This window comes from Stenella coeruleoalba (assembly GCF_951394435.1).
Source record: "Stenella coeruleoalba genome assembly, chromosome: 9".
NCBI lineage: Eukaryota > Metazoa > Chordata > Mammalia > Artiodactyla > Delphinidae > Stenella > Stenella coeruleoalba.
The window spans coordinates 29902492-29919132 of record NC_137155.1 but is presented as its reverse complement, the minus strand read 5'-3'; the positions used below and the strand labels follow the sequence as shown (position 1 = coordinate 29919132).

At 33.1% G+C, this 16641-nt stretch overlaps 2 protein-coding genes across 10 annotated transcripts in view; one reads left to right on the top strand and one right to left on the bottom strand.

Annotated features, from left to right (window-relative positions):
- Nucleotides 1–10486, top strand: part of SLC25A40 (solute carrier family 25 member 40) — a 58377-nt gene extending 47891 nt beyond the window's left edge. For all 3 annotated transcript variants that reach the window (XM_079932203.1, XM_079932205.1, XM_079932204.1), the window contains 4 exons: nt 1335–1444; nt 3866–3947; nt 6238–6318; nt 6678–10486. In XM_079932203.1, the coding sequence (XP_079788329.1) occupies nt 1335–1444; nt 3866–3947; nt 6238–6318; nt 6678–6790 (386 nt within the window). In that variant the 3' untranslated portion in view covers nt 6791–10486. The remainder of the gene's footprint in view (nt 1–1334; nt 1445–3865; nt 3948–6237; nt 6319–6677) is intronic.
- A 23-nt stretch (nt 10487–10509) lies between these two features.
- The window catches only part of RUNDC3B (RUN domain containing 3B), a 147743-nt gene continuing 141611 nt past the window's right edge, over nt 10510–16641 (bottom strand). For 2 of the 7 annotated variants that reach the window (XM_079932197.1, XM_079932199.1), the window contains one exon: nt 10510–12986. In XM_079932197.1, coding sequence (XP_079788323.1) covers nt 12942–12986 — 45 coding nt within the window. In that variant the 3' untranslated portion in view covers nt 10510–12941. The remainder of the gene's footprint in view (nt 12987–16641) is intronic. The other 5 variants (XM_079932202.1, XM_079932201.1, XM_079932200.1 and 2 more) reach the window with 4 other exon arrangements.

The following is a 16641-nucleotide window of genomic DNA, read 5'->3' as shown; positions in this document are numbered from 1 at the left end:
CATGTTTCACTGGCCATTTATTTATCCATAATTGATTAGGGATTACGGCTGAAGTAAGTGTTCATTTCCTCTTCGTATGGATAGTTATCTGGGCATCATTTATTGAATAACCACACCTGCTGCCGGGATTTGTTGTGTCACCTGTCGTATCAAAGTTTCATATCTGCATGGATGTGTTTCACTGGCCAATTTGTTTAACCCTGTGCTAACAGTACGGTACTTCTAAATTAAAGTGCGTAATAAAAAAATTTTCATGATACCTTTTTTTGTTTTTGCCGTAGGAATGTCCTTTTTCTTTATAACTCTTAAAGTCTTTTAGTAGAGATTTAAAATTTTCTTTATAAAGGTTACATATATAACCTCTTTTTCTAACATTCATTTATAGGTACCACTCACCCACAACTTTCAGTGCCTATTTTAAAAGACCTATTTAAAAAAAAGCTGTCTGAATCTTTGTGGCTGCTGCAGTGTTACCGTCAATTCTTGTCTGTTAGCTTATATTCAGCTACTTGTAAACTCTTATAGATTCTAATTTGCCTATCTTTTACGTTTTCTATGTAGACAATAATATGTAAATTGTAACTACTTTATTTCTTCATTTTTTAATAGTTACAGCTTTTTTTCTATGAATACTGTGCTTCCTGTGCTGCCTAGTACAATTTTGAATAGCAGCGATAGTGTTGCATCCCTATCATTTTCCTCATTCTAAAGGGAATAGTTCTGTTGTTGCACCATTAATAATTTTTGCTACAAGTTCTTGACGCATATCCTTTATCAAGTTGGAGAATTTCCCTTTTATTCCTAGGTTTCTAAGACATTTATTTGCTTTAAATGAAAGTGTATTGAATTTTATAAAATGCTTTTCCATCATTTTTAGATGATCATACAATTCTGTTAATGTGGTATATGGCATCTAAAGTGCTTATTATGTTTACTGCCTTTGCATTCATCAGATAACTCAATTTAGTCATAGCATGTGATCATTTATGAGATAGTCTGGCTTCAGTTGCTGATTATTTTTTATTTTTTAGGATTTTTACATCAATGTTCATGAATGAGATGGAACTGTACTTTTCCTTTCCTCTCCTGTCCTTGTCAGGTTTTGAAATTAAAGTCCTACTTTTTACTGATGCATAGTTTTTTTGTTTATAAGAAGACGACTAGAATATAATTGAGAATTTTTTTTTTTTAAATCTCACCTAGTATGTGTCTAAGCAGAAAGCAAGGTGTGTCAAGACTAGAATTCTCTTTCCTTTAACATACAGTATTCCTTAACTATTTAAAGTCCACATTTAATTTCTAAATATGTGTTCATCTCATTCTCTGTTTTACAGCAATGTACTGGTATAACTATGAAGTTTTAAAGAAGTGGTTGTGTGCAAAATCTGGTTTATGTGAACCGACGTTTATGATCAACTTTACTTCAGGGGCATTATCTGGTTCTGTAAGTTTATTCTTTTGTTGTTAATATTCCACAATAGTGATAATTGTCTTACTAAAATAGAACAAAATATTATGTAGCATTTCATGTCTATTGAGATAGTACTTTGGGGCTGCAGTGCTTTAAAATTTTTATAAGTATTTACTACCCTATTTTGAAGATAAATTACTAGCCATTAAATATTTTAAAATGCAAATACATTATATTTTTCTGAATCTTCTGGATTTGTTAGATGACAGTTGTGATAATGGTAAGAGTTTAAATAGCACTTTATTCTTTACAAGGTATTTGGCAGTTTGGTCATTAAATGCCAGTAGATCTGGTTAGTTAGTATTTTATAGAGTGTCATCTCATATGTATAATCGGATTGAATAGAAGGAATTTCATCCTTTGCTGCTAATTCCTGTTTCTTTGGGAACATTTTGGCTGAGCACCTCTTAAAAGAATTTTAATAAAAGTTATAGTCAGAAGGGAGGAATCTCAAATGACCATTTTTGGGTAGTAGAGAGTTCACCTTTTGCCACCCCTCCACATAATGAAAAGCTGTGTAGTGGACTTCCTTTATGCACATTCTCATCACCATGATCTTGCTCACAAAGAGCTTTCTTATACCCACATACTTAGAAAATGAATTTGTGATGACACAGAGTGATGTGCTGACATATTGGAACCAAATGAAAACAAGAGTGAAGGAGCATAGTGAGGTCATGGAGACCTGCAGAAAAGTACTGGAGTAACTGTGTCAGAAAACCTAGGCTAAGGAAGCCCCTGAGATTGTGCTCAAAATTTAGACGTGAATATTCCCGGGTCTGAGATCTTATCAAATTAAGCCTAGTGGGGTATAAAACTATTGAGGTAAAAGAGCAATTCTTTTTAGCAATTTAAGTAGTTAGAATACCAGCAAAATCTTTTCATTATCTTTCTTATTTGTGAGGTGATTAAAAGTAACTTGATTTTATTTTATTTATATATTAATCCAGCACGAATGAAGAAAAACAAGTACTATTTATATTTAGAGATTCATAACAGTTGGAATTATAGAACCAATTCTGTACTTAATGCTTTATATCTTAAAAAAAAAGGCTATATATCCTATAGCCATTGAATAATGGCTATAGGCTGTTGTCCCAGCTTTCCAGTAATACGAAGGAACGTTCTCTATTCTACTACTTCTGCCTAACATAGAAAATTTATTTTAAAAAATTTTAATGATTTAGAAAATATTGCTGCCTTTTGACTGTTATCAAATAACAGCAGAAAAAGCACATCAGTGGGACAATGTCCAGGCTTTCTGTCAGAAAACAAAATAGCCTAAACCATATCATTTTACCAAGTGTCAGGCTCATACCACATTGTTGCTACCTTTGATACTCCCGTCGGCCCTCCCTATCCAGAGGTTCTGCATCTGCAGAGTCAACCTATTCGATTCCTGATTGTTGAATCCACGGATGCAGAACCGCAGATAGGGAGGGCCGCCTCTGCTGCACCATTTTATATAAGGGATTTGAGCATCTGCAGATTTGCGTATCTGTAACCAATACCCCCAGATACTAAGGGACAACTGTATGTGTTAGATTGTGGAGATGGAGACACAATAATTGATTTTATCTTACCTGAGATCTTTGAAACTGATTTCAAGAACTTAAATCTTTTAACATTGACAGGTGAAATAAATATAATGATTTTAAAGGGTATTTTATGAGCATATTGGCCAAATGTGAGTTGGGAAGCAAAAAAGAGAGACCAGGTTTTACTTTGTATGATTGTTGTATCAAATATTATGAGACATTCTTCAGGGAATTTATTATTTCAAAAAACCTTCATTGCTTAATTAGGGCATTATGAAAATAATTGTTAAATCGATTCATTTTGAGGTAAGTTTTAAAAAATGTGACTTGTGAGCTACATTTGATAAATATGTTGAAACCTATAAAGAAAAGGTATATAGAACTAAAAGTACATTTTCTTTATTTAAATTTAATTTTAAATTATATTTATTTTAAAAACATTTGTTGGAAAATTTTAAATGCTTACTAGATACTTGAGAAGTTCCACTTTAAAATATTATACCTTCATATGTAGAAAAGGAATAATGGAACACACAGGAGCATCAGAAAATGTGAATACTGGTTTCAGAGTCAAAGAGGTCTGGTTGGAATTCTGACTCTGCCACTGATAGTTGTGTGACCTCAGGAGAATAGGGGAACTTTTCTGAGACTGTTTACTTACTCCTGAATTTTGGGAGGAATATATAAGACATATATCTGTTTTCTTTAATAGAGCTTCTTTTAAAATACCTCTGGTTTCATTTTATGTTTCAGTTTAGCTGTGATTTTTATTACTATCCTTATTAAGTAATGTGCTAATTAGAATATTAAAATACTTTAGGAAAAATAGATTTAAATCAGTTTTACTTTTTGTTAGTTTGCAGCTGTTGTAACTTTGCCATTTGATGTGGTAAAAACACAAAAGCAGACGCAACTTTGGATGTATGACAGTCGGAAAAGTAAGTGTAATGAATTTACAACATTTTTAAGATGCCATGAAAAATTTTTTCTTTCCAGATACTAAGTTAGGAATATCTAAAATAGGGAAAACAAGACTTTTTTTTTCCTTTGTTACCTTACTCTTTATCTAACTCAAACTAATACACGGTCAGAATGGAATACCCAGAAAAAAATACTCTAAACCTAAACAAAAAATTTAAGAAATCTTAAAGACTATGTATTTTGCCTGCCATGAGTTAAGTCTCATACCTGCCATGTAGAAGATTAAATTATGTAAGTAGTCTTTCAAATAAATGTAGGCAAACCAGGATGAAGGATAGGCAATTACTGGGAAACCTTTTTTCTTAGTGCATCTTGTTTCATTCGTATGCATACACATTTTGTTGTTGTTGTTGATTTTTTAGCTTCCCTTCTTTTGATGTGTTTTCTCTGCCTATTATCCCATCTACTTCTTTATAACCTCTAATTTCTTCTAGAACAAAAGCGTACTGTTAGTTGCTTCTACTAGATCCAGTCTGTCGTTATTATAGAAAGTATAGCAAGCCCACTGGAAATGGGGCTTCGATTGTTTCTGAAACATACAATTGTTAGGATTTGATAAATTTGAATGGTCAGTAGATGAGTGTTTATTTTATTGTTGTCTATGCTTGAAATATTTAATAATCACGGTGTTTCCTTACACTGTAAGAAGTTGCTTATCCCCTGTAGGATTAGCTCTTTGATGTTGGATCTTTAGGCAGGAGATACTTTCGAGGTTCTGTTAGAGCTCTGCAGTGGCTTACCTCCAGTTGATAACTCTTTCTGTTCTTTCTCTTTTACATTAATTTCACCCTGCTATTAAAATAGAGACCAGTCTGGGACTTGAGTTCTATAAGATTAGAAATACCCAGCTACTTGGCCTCCTTTCTTTTACCAGTTGTTTCCAGAATTTAAATGAAATAATTTAAACATGAAGTATAAGTTACCAACTTGTAAAGTTTTTGTCATTGACTTTTTTTAGAAAGTTAAATTCCAGTCATAAATATTTTGTTCTTGGTTTTAAAATGTGTATGTAATTACTATATTTATACTTACACTATTTATATTGATAGTTTAGCTTCTTAAGTAAATCAACAAGACCTCATTTATCTTCATAGGCAGAGAATCTGATATTTTATATGAAAGAAATTTTGAGATAATGAGCCCCTCTTCATTAAGTGGCAAATTCTAAAAAGCTGTTTTTGAAAGCTATCTTTCTCTAATTTTTCCTTTTCCTAGGCATACTTAATAATACACACTTTAGTCTTTCTTCATGACAGAGTTGTCATCATTGTACACATTGATTACTGTAGAGTTTCATAATGCAGCTCTCAGAAGCTAGTGAGGATCACTTAGGAGTGTTTGCCCAACATTCAGTGGTCTGAGACCACGACTTTGAAATCTTCAGCTTCACAGTTTTCACATGGTAGTATGCCTACTTCTCGGCCGACTTTTTTCACCTGTTGCATCTAGTAGCCTGTGGGCTAAGCCAGATGTTTGTAATCGTTGTGTAAAATGAAGGTAAGCAAACTTTATGTATGAACAGCTTGTTCATGAGGTTTATGTTTGAACTTCAGTAACATCTGTTTTTGTTGTTTTCAAAAGATACATAAATTCGTTTTTACTGTGTTCCAGATATTTGAGTAATTGCAAATAAGTGAGATGTTACTGTTAGTTACAGGAAAAATCTTCCCTTTGGAGGAGACAGTGCTGCTTTAATTTATTTCAAGACTGGTTCATCTAGTATTCAGAAAGGTTTTAATAAAGCAGGACCTCACTAGAGAGGAATGAACTGTTTTCCTCAAAACCTCTTTTTGGGGAAAAAAATTTTTTTTTAATGTATGCAATAAAAATTCATGAAAAATGGTTATCAGGGCTTTACTTTGGCTTTGGGAACCCCATGAAGATTTCTGTACATCTTTAAAAGTTTTCATTATGAAAGATTGTTAAGATGTGGAAAAAAGTACAAAGGATATACATACCACCAAGCTTAAGAAACAGGCATCATCCATTCAGAAGAAGTCTTCTGTATATTCCTCCTTGACTGCATCTGGTCCTGTGTACCTTAAAACTTATTGCCTTCATGATTTTTTCTTTTTAATGAATCCAACTATTAAAAATAAGATTTAAAATAGCTCTTTAGGTAAACAGATCTGTTCTTACTATAGTGAAACGATATACCACAAAGGCCATAAACACTCTTTTATGTGTATTATCTGTATTAGAAATTAAGTGGTAATTTATTATAGCATCATTTCTTTATTTTAACAGTTTCTATGCCTTTGCAAATGTCAACGTGGGCTATAATGAAGAACATTGTTGCTAAGAATGGATTTTCCGGATTATTTACAGGTAAAAATATTTCCTTTATCAAACCATTGACTAAAATGATTACTTTTACCTTTAAATCTATCACCTTCCTAAATTACCTTTCGGTAGGAAATAACTGAAAATATTTCACATTTACTATTTCCTCCTAAATATCTTTGCTATAAAAGTTTAAAAATGTTAAATAACAGTAGATTTACTATTGACATTTCTAGGGAGGTGAGGAGTGAGCAGTTCGGCTTCTTCTTTGACAACAGTTTATGGGACAGTATTTCATATATCACTTCACTTACTTTGATAACTATCATCAGAACGAAACCAAATAAGTTACATTTAAAAAAATAAGGTAAAATTTGTTGTGAATTTTTTCTGTTCTCTTTCAGGCCTAATTCCTCGTTTAATTAAAATTGCTCCTGCTTGTGCTGTTATGATCAGTACATATGAATTTGCAAAGTCTTTTTTCCAGAAACAAAATGCTCGAAGACAGCAATACTAGAGATGCTATTTCAACCTGAAATAACAACCATGGCCAAATAATAAAATGGAGAATCTTAGACAAGAGCTTTTTTTCACCATTATCTTACAGTGGTTTTATATCTTTCTTATCTATAATTTAAATGAATAAAATTTCTACTTTGCATTTAAATCATAATCCTAATTTTTAAATACATTTTTTATCCTAATTTTTGAGATTTTGAAAAAATCCAGAAATCATAACCATTGAGCATTCTTGTAAAGAAACGAAGAATTATCCTACACTGAAAGCAATAATCTCAGAGTTTGATACAAATCTTGGTTTAAGTTAATCCTATTGGGAGTGTGTCAGAGACAACAGAACATTTTGAATTGTGTGCTGAATGATGTAGAGAGTCTAAAAGAAAAATTCGCAGATCTTTTATACAATTTAAATCACGGACATAGATATTTAAGTATTTCAGCAAAGTAGATAATGGAAGGCAGTCTTCAGATAACATTATTCACATATACCACATATTACCTATTATTTTTTTAAATTCACATGCATTTGGTATTTTGTTTTTTTACCTTGTTACTGTTCTAAGGCCTCATGAATATTAGGATTTTTCTGATCAGAGGTGTATGGTTATTTTATCTTCATGAACCAAAAATATACTAATTTGTATGATATGCTGCTGTTTTTGATGACTAAAGACCCTGTATTATCTACTGTCTCTGCAAGAGAGAGGGAGCTTTTACTGCCTGTATCAGATGTTCACTTCAGTCAAACTTGCGTGTACAGTGGAAAACCACATTATATTCAGACCAGTAAAAATGCTCTGTCAGCACAGGTTTCAGCTGTCCTGTAATGTAAATATTACCATTTGTGGAGTTCTCTAGGTCATTTCTATTGGCTTGTTCTAGCAAAATTGAGACTATTACTACAGTATCAGTCACAGAGTATTTCCAAAATGTCCCTTGATTTTACACATCTCACATTAGTATGCTAGACCAAGAACTAAACAGGCAGCAGTTTCCTTGAAGAAAGAGCTTTTGGTCACTGGATGCTAATGCCTAAATAATTTAATGAATGTAAGAACGAAATAAAAAGGATATGATTTCAAGACAGGAAACAATATTCTTTTTTAATATTTTTGTTTTTCTCAGGATCTGTATCCTGGGAGAAAAAGCACTTTATTGCAGTCTCTGTGAATTTTATGAAAATGTGAAGCATTTTTTTCCCTAAAAGAGAGTAATATATTTAAGTGCCAAATCTCTAGTGTTGGTAGAGGAATTAATGTTATTTTCTAATATAGCAGAAAACTGTTTATGTTTCACCAGAAATAAACTCTGTAGGGTTTGTATTTAACCTTTTGTGTTTATTTTATCCTGTGTTACCTTAAGTTTGCAACATATATATCCATAAAAATATATTTATAACTTTGACTTATATTTTCATTAAAATATTTTGTGCTTTCTTAAAATATCACTGTGCTTCTAGCTAAATATTTTCATATAAAATCATTATGTTAATGCTATACTACACACATATACATAAAACACACACACACATGAAAGTTTATCTTGAACACTGATGTTTAACAGTATTAAATTTAAATTTACCTTGGTTCTGCTAGGCTTCTTTTTGATAACTGGTAGAAAAAGGCAGAAAAATTTAGGTTTTGAAATGCTTTCAAAAAGCGGTCACGTATTTCAACTTAATGTCACTTATAAACAACGGAAGGGAAATTTTCATCCTCCCCCCACCCCACTACTGACTGCAGTTGTGAAAAATTCTTACTTTATGACTAGAATAACTTAAATAAATCTAATTCCCTACAGTTTTTCTAACATACATTACATGCAATGTATCTGAATGAAATGAAGGCTGAACTGAAGCTTTCTCTATACTTAAGTGGTCCAGAAGCATTAACAGTACCAACTGAAAAGCATTTGGTTACAAATTGTGTCCTTGGTAATGTTTCTGAAAGGAAACAGTTTCATTCTGTTAATGTTAATTTCTAACCTACACATTTAGATCTTTTAAGAAAAATGTCTTATGCAAGTATTACATGTTTGCTACCTTTCATATAATACACGTTTGACTTTTTTAAAAAGTAATATAGAATTAAAGTAAAATTTTATTTCTAGGAAGACTATTCACTATGCTTATTTAGCCACATTTGACTACTTTAAATCCTAACCTCTTTTTTTCTGGGGCACAAATTACAGGGATGTGGGAAAGTTTAGTGTATCACTTTAAAATTTTTTTCCAAAATGAACTTTTAAAAATAAATTACTGCTGTTATATTTTAATCTATCATTCAGCACTTACTGAGACCTTTTATGTGGTAGGCAGTATAAAAAGCACTGGAGATAAGATGACATTTCAGATACTCTCACTGGCCTTCAGGTTTCAGCTGTGATCGCTACAAGTATACAAAAGGAGTGATGGAAAAGCTGAAGAATTCTCCCCTCAGCCTGTGGTGGAGGGACTGGTCAGGAGATACTTCTAAGATTAGGACATGCGATCCAATTAAACATACCTGGAGGTTGGGAGTCTTCAATCAGGCAGTGGTATTTAGCGCCAGTGGCTTGAGCGGAGAGTATATATGGCCATGAGGTAGGAGATAAGATTGGAGATGGAGTCCAAGGGGCCTTGTCCGCCAAAGGAGGAACAAGAAGCAACAGGGAGCCAAGTAAGTATTTTTGGCACAGCTTTAGAAGTTACAGTTGTGTTCTGTTTTGTTTTCCCCCCAAGACCAGTATTTTCTTTTAACTGAAAGAAAATAGAGTAGCACAGTTTAGCACAGCTATAGAACAGAAAACACTAGAATGTGTCACGTGTTAAGGCCAAGTGCTGTGTAGTGAAACTTTGGTTTTAGTTGGGTTTTAGAAAAATAACTGGCAGTATGAAAAATAGGACTTATAATAAGGTGATCTATTTAAAAACAAAAGTTTGGGTTTGGATTAAAATATATTTTTAAAAGGTACCACTGTGACATTGGTATAATTTTATCTTCTATCAGTGAAAAAAAACAAATGCTAAAGCAAAATACAAGGTGCTTTGCTTACAGAAGAGCAAAGTGGACAAGTTTAAAAAAAAATAAGGAGCCCTGATGTTCAAAGCAGTCATGTGACATTTCCAAGGTAATCCAATGTATTAGTTTATCAAAACTAGAAACTAACCAACAGCAGGAAATTTAACAAAGAATTTACATAAGTTGTAAATTTGAGAAACATTTTTAACCACTTGAAAACTTGTATGTAAATCTAATAAAGATGACTTAAATAAAAACCAGCTGAGTCTACTTGGATTTTTAAGGTTTCTGTCAATCATAATTAATAGTAGTCTGTATTTGGTACTTACCGCTTAACAACTTATACATATGATTTTATTTAATGTTGACATCCTGATGCCATCAGGCAGGTGCTGAGAAGATGGTGATGTTTCCATTTTACAGGTGAGAAAACAAACATGGTTGTTACATAATAAAATCAGAACACTGCCAAAACCACTACTGTACTGTACCACTTCAAAAGATGTTGTCAGCTTTAAAGCATATCATGTCATTTAAAAAAAAAATAAAACGTATTTAATTTGATACAAAATGAGGATTTCTCCGAAACCATTTTCATATTAGTATTTTAGGTGTTGATATACACTTACCACATTTGTTGAAACGAAAGTTCACTGTACATCTTGAATAAAGTAACTTTTTGTCAAGGAAAAAAATAAGACTGCTACTGCATGGTACAAAATGTTTAATATACATGCAACAAGTGTCGTACATCAAGGCAACAAAATACACATGGAAATAGTAGCATATAGTTCAGCATTCTATTTAGGGGAGGGTGTGTGAACAAGAAACACTACCACCTAAAATTAAAGATTGAGACATACCTCATGCAAACATTAACAAACTACCTCTATAACTAGTGTGAAATGAACTGTGTAGAAACCTGAAGTCACATTAGCAGATGAATTTTATACCAAGAGCTCCAAGAAAGGAGAAAAAGTCATTATCCTCAGATGTCATGTTTAAATCTGCATTTAGCAGCATGTTAAGATGCACAAGTTATTATACACATTAGGCAAATCTGAAAAACTTGATCAATTATGGAACCTTGTGTTTCTATATTATAAAAATGTATGGAAAAAAGTTAACAATGATTTTTTTTTTTAATTACTGAAGGATAATAAATGACATTTGAGAGTGGACCATGAATGAAAGCATTTAAACATTCTGATAGCTGTTAGGAAAGCAGCAATAGTGCTTAAGGCTAGCCTAAAATTTTTGAAGTTCCCCTCCTTAACCATTCTCATTCCCTCCTCCCAAGGTTTCCACTGTCCTCATTTAAACCTTCCTTCTGTTCCCCCAGGCTGATTACAAATTGCTTTAGATACCTCTCACTCACAATAATGTGTACAGAATTAAGAAGAAAGGTACCATTTCTCAATATTTGCATTACTGCAAGTACTAAAGCCTCAAGCTAAAGGAATAAAGCTCTGAATATCTTCTGGTACATCTAAGATAATTTATTTTAAGGGATTTCAGGGCTTCTTTGTCCCTGAAATGACCCTGTTTGAATGGTCTTACATATAAGACTAGCCTTGTTACTATTTATTATCTTAAATTCCAAATGATGAGCATAAAGCTCTAAATATTTCAGAGAACCACCACACTCCCACATTTCTAATACAAAGAATGACTGTAACAAGTGCTTCTTGTCTCCTCTCAATCAAATATTTTAGGAGGAACATTCTATATGTCAAAGTTACTAAGTTTGAATGTAGTGTTTTGTTAACAAATAAAAATGGCATATGAAGTCCCCAATAAGTACTGTAGTAGCCTCTTCATGTAAACAATGTATAAAAACTTCTTTGGCACAGCTGATCATGTTTTCCTCATATTACTTACTACAGAAAATATACTTCATACATTTTCTCTTTCAACATGGTGGAATTTTTAGGGACAAATGAACAGTTCCAAAATTTGCAAAAATTTAAAAGATGGCTCATGGCTTTTTAAAAAAAAAACATTTTTTACCTGTAGAAGTGGAGTAACTTTTAACATTAACATCAATTTTAAAATGAGATTATGGTATGATTAATGACGGAAGCTGTAAAGCATGTATGACACAATTCATTCTTGCATACGAGGCAGAAAAACAGCACTGGATGTCAGACACATTGTTAAGTATGGTGATTAGCCTACTGATCCTTAACTTTAAAAGCTTCTCAGATCCTTAAATGAACTTGAACTCTTTCCTGATAAAATACTTTTTCAAAATCTGTTCTACATCTGTTCTACATTTTTAAATGTTTCCAGTTTATGAGACATAAATTTGATCAATTTTGAAATTGATAAACTTTTAAGAAAATCTTGGAAAAACAAAAACAAGAAATGTATTCACTTTACCTTAATGGTCTAAAATACTGTAAAACACTTTCCCTGTGACCCTAACAACTTTAGTAACTGCCTAACGACACATCCTACAAAATTTATAAAATGTTAAGTGGAATGTTAGGTTGATGCCAAATGATAAAGAAAAACTGAATAAGCCACTGTGAAACTGCAGCTAAGAACCTTTCTCTTCACTTTAAAGACAAGGCATTTCAATATCAGAACTTGGGAAGAAATTCATGAAAAATGAAGTAACTCATTCTTAGAAAATTTAATCACTGAATAAAAGAGCAAAAGAAAATACTTAGCTTAAGTCTCTAGAATAAAACCTTGAACTCGGTCTCTGGCAATTATGACATGTTTAAATATATGAAAATCAGCTCAATAATAAATGTGTACAATTTGCCATGGATGATTAGAGGATCTCTGAAAGTTTTTTTTAAGCCTATTCATTTTTAAACTTCCTCAGTGACAAATATAGGAATTTTAAAATGAAAAGTGGCAGAGTCATTTTGTTTTCACTTAGAAGTTTACATGGAGTGGACTGAATTCTCTAATATAAGCGACAGAATTCCAGACATGTGCCAGAGCAATATAAAATTCCAGATGTTTTCCCAGCAGTCAAACTTACATAAATAGAACATTTGCAACATAAAAACTTTTGGCTTTTACATAAAATTTTTCAGGATGGAGTTAGACCTGGACTTGTCATCTCTGTTGTAGGACTTGCAAGGTAGTCATTAGATTTTAGGCTTGTTAGAGATTTGTAACTTGCCACTGATGTTAGAGACCCACAGAGACCAAGTAATGAGGGAGTATCTTCTTTACCTGAAAATTAGGATAAAATAACAAATATTTAATTTCCCTTGAAGCATAATACCAAAAAGATCCTAAAGCCATTAAAATCCTACATACTCTACAAAACAGTACAAACATCTAACTATAAAATCAAACACCTATATGTTAACATGTTTGATCTTTCAGTAGTTTCAGTGGTACCCTTATAAAACATTACAGAGGGAATATTTGTGCTTCTTGTAAAAGTTCTAGATATGGAAGTTTGAGATGTTTTGGAACAAGAAAGTTTACCTTGTTTTGGAGAATATGGTCGTATTCAATTAGTAAAGAATAACAAAAAATTAAAGTAACAATACCAGTGCTCAGGCCACAGGAATACCAGGAAATCCGTATGTAGGTAACGTAATACAGCAGAAGCAGAATTGCTTCAATTCAGTTGGAGGGCTTGATCTGGGAAGTTTTTATTCACTTACTGAATAAATGTTTATTCAGCACCTACTCTGCATCAGGAGTATTGTTACACAGTGCTGGACTTCAGTAGGCCCAAGAAGGAGGAATAGCAGATCTGTTTCCGCAGCTGGGGAAAACAAGTTCTTTCCAGAGCTGAGTAAGTTTCAACCCACAGTGTGCAAGTACCAGCGATAAGTGGCTGGTCTGAGGCTGTGAAAGGCTAATAAGGTCTTTGAAAACTAGCGGTTTTCCAAAGAAGATGGAAAGCTTAGGTTTTACTCACGTGGTTATAGAAGTATAAACTGAACCAGATATCAGATGTTTCTGAATATTACACATTGTTTCAAACAGTCCCTCTGCACTGTTCTCATAGTTGTCGTATTAATGCTTTAACCCACTTTGTCATACTGTATGATAACTGTGGGGCTCTCTCCTTTATTAAACTATAGACTCTGAGAAAGGACATGGAATTTGTTGTGTTCGTTATTATATTCCCAGTGCTAGCACACAGTAGACACTCATTAAATAATTATGTAATTAATGATAATTCAGTAAGAACTGCACTGGGACACGAACGAACTCCTGTGTTCTTTACAGCTATGTGCCCTGGGGAAAGGCATCTTCTCTGAGCCTATTCTTTCCTTTGTAAAATGAGAACAGGTACCAAAAGATGACAACGTTAACTTCATAGTTTTGCTGACTAAAAAATACAGGAAAATACAATGGGTTAGGAAAAGATATAGAAGAGTAATTGTCACATTCAGGTTTCAAATGTTTTATCATCTTATGTCAGGATCAAAAGATATAGATGTTTCAAGAACCCTTTTAATGTCTAAGTTTAGAGACCTATTTCAGGCCAAAATGAGCTCTAGAGTTCCTGCTAAATGCTCCAGGAACTCAACTGCTTTGGATAGTCTCTCCCAAATTTCTAATTCATTACTGACCTGTAATGTTTTAAAGAGATTTACTACTAATTACATATACATATGTATGTATATATAACTATTTTCTTTATTGTAAATATATATGTCACGTACAATTTACCATTTCTGTCATTTTAAGTGTACAATTCAATGGCATTAATTACGTTCATGGTATTGTGCAACCATCACCAACCGCTATTTCCAAAAATTTTCATCAGCCCAAACAAAAAATCCCTGCCCTCTTTAAACAGTAACTCTACATTCTCCCCTTGCCCTCAGTCTCGGGAAACCTCTAATCTACTTTCTGTCTGTGAATTTGCCCATCCTAGATTTATTCTTATAAGTGGAATCATACAGCATTTGCCCTTTTGTGTCTGGCTTATTTCACTCAGCATAATGTTTTTTAAGGTTCATCCGTGTTGTATGTATCAGAACTTCGTCCCTTTTCTATGGCTGAGTAATATTCCATTGTATGTACATACTACATTTTGCTTCTCCATTCACCTGTATGGACATTTGGGTTGCTTCCACCTTTTGACAACTGGAAATAATGCTGATGTTAACACTGGCACACAAGTATCTGTTTGAATCCTGTTTTCAGTTCTTTGAGAGTATATACTTAGGTTACACATATTTCTCAAATATAAAGATTATAACACAGTAATTGCAAAAGACTAAACCTAAATGTCTAACATAGTTACACAGTGGAGTAATATGCAGCTGTAGAAGAGAACGAGAAAGATCTCTACTGCTGTGTCGTGATTTCCAGAATGTACTATTTAGTGGAAAAAGAAAAGTGCGAAATAGTGCATAGTATGTTACCTTTTATCTTAAAAAGGAATATGAATTTATTTAAATTTGCATATGTTTTAAAGATCAATAGAAAGATAATTTAAAAATAAAAATGGTTACTTACAAAAGTAGAAGTGAACAGAGTTGAGGTGAAGTTTAAACATAGTACTTTGACTCTGGGATATATTCTCAAGATAAAATAATTAAAAACAAATCTTAAGCTATTTTAACTTACCCTATTTTAGTAATATAGATACTATTAGCTTGAAATTAAAACATATAATAGAAAAAAGCAAATAAGTCATTATGTTTCTATAAATTAGGAGCCAATATTTTATCATAAGATATAAAAATACAAAATCAAGTACATGGAAACCTGGACTCTTATGTGTGAATTACAAAATAAGATAAATTTAAGGTACATTTTTCTTTAAAAAAAATTCCTAACTGTCTAGTGAAGAGGGTTAGAAACAATGACCAATTCAGTCACAACAGGCACCCCTATGGCCCAGATTATGTTCTCTAACATCATTTTCTAGTGTAAGGAAACGGGACTTCTTGGAGAAATAGCTGATCCTGGGTATGGGCATGAAATATACCGAAGTAACTCAGATCATCTTGTTTTACACAGAGCAAGGAAGCTGTGACAGACTACCAGGATGTCAAAAGGACATAGGGGCCATCTTTTTCATAAGGGTCTCTCAGTGTCCAAAAAGGACAGTGACCTCCTGATGAGACATACTGAAAAAGATCCATTATTCATGTTGTATTCTTGCCAAATATGTTTAACCTGAATATGATAGCAATGAACAATCAGAGAAATCTAAATTGTCAGGCATTTAACAAAACAACTGGCTTGGGTGCCTAAAATATATAAATGTCAAGTGAGAGAAAAAGAAAAGTTGGGGATTGCTCTGCTAGATGAAAGGACACCAAAGAGATTGAAAACTAAATGCATTGTGGGATCCTTGATTGGACTGGACCTAAAAAAAAAAAGTTAGGATATTACTGGAAAAGTGGAGAAATCATAACATTCAATACTTATCAGGTAATATTGTACTAAGGTTAAATTTCCTAGGGCTTCCCTGGTGGCGCAGCGGTTGAGAATCTGCCTGCTAATGCAGGGGACATGGGTTCGAGCCCTGGTCTGGGAGGATCCCACATGCCGCGGAGCAGCTGGGCCCGTGAGCCACAACTACTGAGCCTGCGCGTCTGGAGCCTGTGCTCCACAACAAGAGAGGCTGCGATAGTGAGAGGCCCGCGCACCACGATGAAGAGTGGCCCTCGCTTGCCACAACTAGAGAAAGCCCTCGCACAGAAACGAAGACCCAGCACAGCAAAAATAAAAATAAATAAATTTAAAAAAGGCAAAAAAAAAAAAAAATTTCCTGAGGTCATAATGGTGTGGCTTTGTAAGAAAACATCCTTATCCCTAGGAGATACATGCTGATGTATTTAAAGTGTCATGGTCTCTGCAATTTACTTTCAGATGGTTGAGCAAAACAGAAAACACAGATACA